The 8,534-nt window shown below is 44.4% G+C and overlaps 1 protein-coding gene across 1 annotated transcript in view; it reads right to left on the bottom strand.

The window, feature by feature from the left end:
* Positions 1 to 7,804, bottom strand: part of Asb14 (ankyrin repeat and SOCS box containing 14) — a 14,590-nt gene extending 6,786 nt beyond the window's left edge. Inside the window, exons 1-5 of the mRNA XM_028754119.1 lie at positions 7,599 to 7,804; positions 4,404 to 4,457; positions 3,876 to 4,009; positions 3,629 to 3,787; positions 1,282 to 1,527 (exon numbers count right to left, since the gene is read on the bottom strand). Coding sequence (XP_028609952.1) covers positions 1,282 to 1,527; positions 3,629 to 3,787; positions 3,876 to 4,009; positions 4,404 to 4,457; positions 7,599 to 7,729 — 724 coding nt within the window. The 5' untranslated portion in view covers positions 7,730 to 7,804. The remainder of the gene's footprint in view (positions 1 to 1,281; positions 1,528 to 3,628; positions 3,788 to 3,875; positions 4,010 to 4,403; positions 4,458 to 7,598) is intronic.
* Positions 7,805 to 8,534: the final 730 nt, after the last annotated feature.

Genomic DNA, 8,534 nt, shown 5'->3' with positions numbered 1-8,534 from the left:
TCTCTCTCTCTCTCTCTCTCTCTCTCTCTCTCTCTCTCTCTCTCTCTTTCTCTGCCTTTCTCTGTCTCTACTCTCTTAACTCTCCTCCCCATGCCCTAAATAAATTTTATTCCATACTATATCTGTCCTATGGTTGGTACCTCAGGGGAAAGGGATGTCTCAGCATGGGCCTGCAGAGGCACCCCTTCCCCCGTGATACCTCACTCTACCAAACATATCCCTGGCTTCCCTTTCCTTTTTATAAAACACAACAATCCTGACTCCTCAAGCTCAGGATGAGGTTTAAAGGATTCACATGTTTAAAGGACTGTATGTAGCACTGTAGACACCTAACTGCCTGTCGGATACACAGTACTCAGGAAGAATGAATTGTCCTTCCCTTCCCCTCGGTCGTTCTATAGCAGAGGGTGAGAGCTCAAAGCCAAGAAGTCAGGAGGAATTTGCTATCTTAGCAACTTGATGTTTAACAAGTTAGCAATGAGAGATTTGGTGCTTGTAAGCTGTGAGCAGCTACTGTCTACTGGGTGTTTACATGGCTGAGACAAAGGAGAGAGAGAGAGAGACAGAGAGAGAGACAGAGAGAGAGACAGAGAGAGAGACAGAGAGAGAGAGAGAGATTGTTGCAGAGACTTTGTAGGAAAGGACAAGCAACACAAAAGTTTAAAACCCTCTTAGGAGATGAAGGAGTATTGAGCAAAAGTCATCGGCAGTGTCATGATTTTAGTAAAATTTGTGTCGCTAGAAATTCAGTCTCCATGATGAGTTCAGGATTTTTAATAGCCAACATTCACATACAATTTTCTCAAATATTGGTCTGAATAAAATGTGAACTTCTATTATTTTGAAACACCCCATCAAGAGGAACACTTGGGGAGTCTGGGGAGTTGGCTCAGTGGTTATTAAGAGCACTGGCTACTCTTCCCAGTACCCGTATGGCAGTTCACAACTGTTTTAACTCTAGTTCCAGGGCATCTGACTCCTTTTTCTGGCCTCTGTGGACTTCACATACACATGGTGAATGGACATACCTGCAGGCATGATACACAGACATAGACACAGACAGACAGACACACACATACACACACACACACAAACACACACACACACACACACACAGAGAGAGAGAGAGAGAGAGAGAGAGAGAGAGAGAGAGAGAGAGAGAGAGAGAGAATTCTTAAAAACAACAATAAGAATCCCCCTACAGCCCCACCCTTCGATCCCTGTAACCCTGTAACCCTGTAACCCTGTAACCCTGTAACCCAACCATCGGATAAGCCTTGCCTTTCTGCAGTAGTAGTTGCATGATCTCAGTGTGTCCGCCTTGAGCAGCGAGGGCAAGAGGCGTGAACCCGTAGGAGCTCCGTGCATCCGGGTATGCTCCCGAGCTCAGCATCAGCTTTACCGTGTCCTGTCTGCCGAGCTTGGCAGCTTCATGGAGAGCTGTTCTCTCATTGGCACATCGAAGATTGACATCCGCTCCGTGGCTGATCAGCAGGGTGGCCATGTCGTAGGAATCCTTCAGAACCGCTGGGGGATTGTGAGGACATTATGACAACATGAGGTAAGTGTCATATCAGCTTGTGCCTTCAGCTTCTTTTTGGTTTTTGGGTTTTTGAGACTTGATTTCTAGACCAGGCTGGCCTCGAACTCACAGAGATCCACCTGCCTCTGCCTTCCAAGTTCTGGTATAAGGCATACATCATTACCGCCTGCCCCTCAGCATCTTAAGGAACTCTCTCCCTCTCCCCCATGCTCCAGCATTCTGTGTTTAGGAAGCACATTTTAAAACAATACAGATACAAAGTGATGCAGTTTTATATCAGTGGCATGTTTGGTGTTTGTAAGCTGTGAGCAGCTACCATCTACTGGGTTTTTACATGATGGAGACAAATTTCAAGTTATCAACTTGATTTTCTCAGGAAAATGGGAGCTTAGTGGAGAAGCTCACAAGCTCCACCCATCCCTAGGACCCTTAGACAGTTCATGGTTACTGGAGGATAGAGAGGCGGGGGTATCTGAAAAGAGGGAGGGGATTGGAGGACTGGGGCAGGAGAGGGTATGGGAATGAACAAGACGGAAATACATTAGACACACGTGAAAAAGTCATAATGAGGGTGTATGTACAGAATAACCCCACGTCCACCACCTAAAGATCCGTCACATGACGTCACACTGTAAAGCCTTTCACTGCAGGGATGTTACAGAGATGCTCACGGTTCTGTGTCAATAATCTACGCTAACCTTTTGAAAATTGTCTTAAGAATGAAAGAAAAGAGAGCCAGTGCCTGCCGAGCTGCATTCTGTCTTAAGAATGAAAGAAAAGAGAGGCGGTGCCTGCCGAGCTGCATTCTGCCCCTGGGCCATGCATGGAGGGAGGGCAGAACCAATTTCTGCAAGTTTTCATATGACCTCCACACGTGTGCCACGGCACGTGTACCGCCAGCCTCCCTCCTCCACACCCAAATGAATAAATAAGTGTAAACATATTATAACAAGGAAAAGAAATGAATGTGAATCATCTCAAAATGCGTCAGAAGGACAGAGCAGCTAAGGCAAGCCTAAACTTGACACTGCTGTGTATTAAAGCTGCTCCTTCACCTGTGACATGGAGTCGTGGTGACAAGGTTTATTTACATGTTAATTCTATTTTTGGAATTGCTTCTCTAAACCATCCTTTATAAAAGAGAATTATATATATTTTAATGAGAGTCTAAATGCTAGCCCTGAGTCTTAAGATAGTAGTAACCACTGAGAAGGAAAACCCTAACAGCAACAGAGCCTGTCTCAGCAAACTAATGGCCGTCGTCTATGGTGTAATTTACATATGCATAGGAGAATGGAGGCACTCACAGGAAGTGAGGGTTTGGAACTGATTTCCAAGGTGTGGAGCACAGAATACTTCCTGAGGCTCTTTAGGATTAAAAAGGCTGTGCAGTTAGCAACAACCAAAACAAACAAGACGGGCGCAGGCTTGGAGGTGCTCAGCACCGCAAGCAGAGCCAATGAGGAGAAGGCAGAGTTCGTGAAAGGAATCCGGCTTCCCACGGTCGCTGTGAGAGTCTTCAGAGTTAATATGTGCTTGTTTTTAACATGTGAACGTTACACACACTTATCACATAGACATCCGAGGTTTCGAGAGGGTAGAACTGACCCCTAGTTCTTGTACATCCTGTGGGGTACAGCTCTGTAGTTGTGCCCAGCCTTCTCCGAAGAGGCTCTTGGGCTCCGTGTTGGTTTTCTATGAATGGAAAGACTTAGAGTCCAGTGAGACAGTGGGCAGCAAGCGCTATGCTGGTAAGAATGGCGTTTGTGCTGGGTTAAAGGGTCAGATGAGAATTCTCTACCTTTCCCAACTATCTTTGTTCTTACTCAGAGGATTTTTCTGTCTTAAATTTTTCTTCCTTGGGACACATCTCCAAATGCTAGCTTTTAACTCACTATGTGACCCAGACTGGCCTCAAGGTCAAGAATGCTTGCTTATAAGTGAAAGTCACCACACCCAGCTACAGCCAAGCTAGAGAGGAGGTTTCTGTGTCTGATCAGTGGGGGCCAAATTGTCAGTGTTGTAAGGAAAAACTTGTGGGCGTAGAGGGGACCGGGACTCGTCAAAGACCATGTGTGCATTTACCTGTAAAAAGAGGAGAATTGCCTTCAAAATCCTTAGCATTTGGATTGCAGCCATTGAGAAGGAGAAAATGGGCATTTTCCAGAAGGCTACTGCTGACAGCCAAAAAAAGTGGTGTTTCACCGTTACGGGTGGTTCGTTCCCACGTACTGGGTTTGGAAGCTGAAATAAATTCATCACACCACACAGGTTAAGATGCAGGAATAAACTTATTCCTCAGAAGCATCCAGAGGGGTGAAAGGGCATTTACCGTCCAGGGTAATTTCTAAGATGTTCTTGTTTAACTGCACGGCTGCCTTATGGAGAGGAAGCCAGCCATTCCCGTTGCCTTCATCAAAGGCAGGATGGTACTTGGCAAAGTGTGCCAATGTGTCTTCCTTACCTAGTAACAAGGAAAACAAAACAGATTCACATTTGGCCTGCACAGGAGCCTGCACTGCTTCTGAAGTCTACCACCAAAGCCAGTGTGAAAGCAGAATCCAAGCACTGTCTTCAATGAAAGACGAGTTTCAATGTCATAGGATGGCACTGCAGCTTCTCACACAGCGTTCCCCCCCACCCCAGGCCCTGGGACACCCCTAGCTCCATCTATGCAGGAACTCTGGCATTCTTGGATAAGTTACGCTGAAATATTTTCTCCCAGAAAAGACCACTTCAGCCTCTGGATTCCCCAAATGCCCAGTCTGCAGTAGAACCTGTTTCCACGCTTTTGGAAGGAAATGCCACCACTACTGTACCTCACCGCAAACTGGACGGGGAATAGGAAGAGTACTTAACTGTCTCGATTGCTTCAACTATCTTCTTATAATCATCACTTGAGAAGGAATGGGATCTGCACAGAAAAAAAAGGCAATTATAAATCTAATATTTTTGACTGGAACCCAAGGCAGCAGCAGGTGCTCAGGGGTGAGCTCCAGTGCAAAGCAACCAAGGAGGTCTAAGCAAGTCACTTGCTACAGAGGTGGGCGAGCAGCTTAGTGTTAGCGCGCTTGCGTTGCATACACAACACCTTGGGTTTGATCCCCAGTGTACACACTCATGCACAAGCTCACATGCCCACGTACACACACTCGATTGTGCATGAGCACATGGAGGGGAGAGAGAGAGAGAGAGAGAGAGAGAGAGAGAGAGAGAGAGAGAGAGAGAGAGATTCCATTTGAACCCTGTAGTATGTTGTAGTATGTTGTTCCTCAGCACGTTATAGGGAAACTGCCTCTTCACGCCTCCCATCCCTTAGCTACCGCTTTTGGGAGAGGAAGGAAACGAGTCTCCATGAGAGCTTGGAACACAGTATATGCTGTCAATAAATGTTGCCGAGCTTACTCAAACCTGTCTGACACTGAAATATCATTGTACAACATGGAGAAACTGATAGCTACTCTATGATTTAAAAAAAAATATTGCTAAAAAACTACATAACCAGAGTGTGAACTTTAAAATGTCCCCAGAGTCGGAATTCTCTCTCAGAAAACAGTGACAATTTAAATTATACTTTTATAAAAATATCTAACCATGAAAGCTTTGTGTATGGAATTTTAAATGTTGAGATGGGGTCTCACTGTGTAGCCCATGGCTGCTTCACTCCCTGGCCTCATCTCTGCCTCTGCAGGGACCGTGGGCATGCACCACTGTGCCTGAATTCAATACATGAATCCTAGATTATTTTCTCCAATTTCTCAATGAGTCTAGGTTGGAGAGAATGATTTTTCTTAGACGGTGTGTCTTGTTCACATTGTGGCCAATCGATTCTCTTGAATGTTTAAGACCGTGTTAATAGGCTTAGGCTTGGTGCTGGGTTAGTGTCTGTAGGTTCTGGAAGAAACAACTGCAGTCTTACTGACTTACAAAAGTACAAATCTGTCACCTTACAGTTCTTTGGTTCTAGATTCTCCTCTCTCTCTCTCTCTCTCTCTCTCTCTCTCTCTCTCTCTCTCTCTCTGTGTGTGTGTGTGTGTGTTCACATGCGTACATGAATGCTCATCACAAGAAGACCAGAGGTCAGCATCTGGTGACTTCTTTCACTGGTTCTCCATGTTTTTTATGAGATGTAGTCCCACCTGGATCTCATCAGTTCCCCCAGATTGGCTGTTGACTGGCCAGTACGCTTAGTACCGACCTGTCTCTGCTTTCCCTAAACGCTGAGGTTACAGACATATACCGCCGTGTCTTACATTTATGTGGGTGCTGGGGATACGAACTCAGGATCTCATGTTTGTACAGCAAACACTTTGTCCAGCCTCCACTCTAGATTTCTAACACCAACAAGAGCCTGACCCAACAAGCAGTCTTTCCTAGGTATCGTACAGATTTTGAAGTTTAATAAATGAGATTTATGTACTGACTACAATCTCGATTTCCATGATACATTTCCATACTGTACTTAGTCAAAATCTCGTTCACTTTCCAGACTAAAATTATGAATTCAAAGTCAATTACTTGGTGGTGCATTTTAAAATCAAAATGATAGGACAAGACAACCTAATAAGTCTGATTTCTTCACAAAACACTAAACATTTAAGTATTCTTCTAATCATCAGCCTAAAGCAAGCACCAAGGTATAGGAACAGTGTGGTGAAAAGAAAGCACAGTTTGTGTCAGATGGCAAGAACTTTCATTATCTGAGTGAGCTTGAGTAAGTTACTCTCGAGTGCCTCAGTTTCCTTATTTCTAAATGGAAAAAGTAGCAGCACCTCCCCATAGGGAAGCAATGAGATTTATGTTTAAGTGAGTTAATATTATGAAGTACATGGCATATTGTTATCGCATCACGAGTTTGCTACGTCTAGAAAATGCTGGAGGTATGGCTCAATGACTGCTCTTGCAGAGGCCCTGAGTTTGGTTCCCAGCACCCACACTGGGCAGTTCACCCTCACCCATGAGTCCAGCTCCAGGGCTTCCACAGACACCTGCACTCACAAGTGTACGTCACACCAGACACAGACGTCCAAAATACAAAACAAATCTGTAAAAATCCTATAGGTTTGATGTCATCTGTCATTTCGATACTTAATTGTAAGGTCATGTAAGAGTAAAAAAATCCTGTGTCACCTGAACAGGTAAATAGAGGTCGCCATGCCAACCAAACTGGGCTCGTCACCCCAGGTGGAAAAAACAATAGTTTCAACCTCATGTGCCAGTGTTGGTGATTAGAGAGCATGCAACTGGTTGTGCTTGACTGTACACTGCCCATATCCAAGTGACAGAGGTTCTTACATCATTTAGAGACCTGGTGGCTGTTTGTACTGTAATCCACCCAGGCATTAGTCTTCTGAGGTTACCGTCCCTCCTCTGGATCTGAGTAGATGAACACTGGGCTCCTCCTCACCTGCCTCACTAAGATGGCTGTCTATGTGTCGCACTGAGATTCCCGTGAAACTTAGACTCCACAGGACGGTTGTGAATGGTCCTCCCTGGCCCTGCAGAGACTGGGCTCACTCCTACCTTCAGTTTCAGTGAGTGTCTTCTCACTTAAATGCTGTCCTCCAGCAAACTCTTTTCTTCTTTAAAAATTTGTTTTTATTTATTATCTATACAGTTTCTGCCTGCATGTACACCTGCAGGCCAGAGAGGCCATCACATTCCAGTATAGATGGTTGGGAGCCACTGTGTGGTTGTTGGGAACTGAACTCAGGGCCTCTAGAGGAGCAGCCAGTGCTCTTAACCACCAAGCCATCTCTCTAACTCCCTTACTAAATTCTTGATTCTCTCCGAGTTGTGTGTGTTTTTTTTTTTTTTCCTGTGCATTTGGGCATCATATCTTATACACGATTAAGTTACAGTTACTCTCCGGGAAATGTCACTCAGTGCACGCCTTACATTCGTGTGGCCTTGGGTTCAGTTCCAACCACTACTGAAAAAATGAAAGAAGACGACTCCATGTCTTCTGTCTGACTTTCCCTTCTGTTCTTGTGACATTAAGATCATGACTCCTCTCAGCTCCTGAATACTCCTTAATACTCACTGCCAATGAGACAGACATTCCCTCTCCTCTTCTGGAGTGTGCCGAGTTATTCCTGGCTTGTAACTATCCAGCAGACTCTGTTGGATGATGAGCTGGGTGTCAAAGTCAGTGTCTGCGTCCTCGTCACTGCTGTGGTGATCCATGTGAAGCTTGAAGTTGATTTTCAAGTCAGAAGGAATTAAAATATTTTTCCAGTTGTGAAAAGGCTTTTTCCAACTGCTTAAAAATAAAGATGACATTTAGAAGACTGGAAACTTGATAGGATTGATGAATGAAGAAAATACAAATTTTTAAAACAAAATATACATTTAAAAATTCCCTGTGATTTTCTGGGTTGCCATAGAGTCAGCATAAATTAGAAGTTTCTGTAAATAGACATTTATTTAAAGCTTATTAAAGGAAATCTTCCTTTCATATGAGACTTAGATCATAAATCATTGCCAATGATATTCCAGAGATTAATGTGTAAAATATATAAAGAACTATAGAAATTAAATACCCAACCCCTCAAATGACCTAGCTAATAAGTGGCTAATGAAGTGTAAACACAGTCCTCCAAAGGAGAATTTAAAATGGCCAGTACACTGGTTACGTAGTGCAGACAGTGCTATTCAGGCTTCTGGAGAAGGAAGGACATCACAGTCTCATCCAACACTGGATGCTGCACGGCACAATGGCAACATGTTTAGGAAGATGTTCCCAGGAGTGCGAGAACTGTCTACTGACTGACTATGATGCCCTTGCCACAAGAAGGAATTCATGCTTTGTGCTGTCATATTGGTCATCCCGCTTGATGGCACAGATCATGGATCCTTGGAGGGAACCTATCATTGCTGTTTTACTAAGTGGACAAGCTGTCAAACTGCTTTCTAAACATGTCTGTTACCACAGATCTCTGCTGCTCTAATCTTGGCTACAGAAGCTCCTGTTTACATGAGTGGTGGTTGC

The sequence above is a fragment of the Grammomys surdaster genome, unplaced genomic scaffold (assembly GCF_004785775.1).
Source record: "Grammomys surdaster isolate TR1022 unplaced genomic scaffold, NIH_TR_1.0 125979, whole genome shotgun sequence".
Taxonomy (NCBI): Eukaryota; Metazoa; Chordata; class Mammalia; order Rodentia; family Muridae; genus Grammomys; species Grammomys surdaster.
The sequence above is the reverse complement of the archived record's forward strand: the minus strand, read 5'-3'. Positions and strand labels throughout refer to the sequence as shown.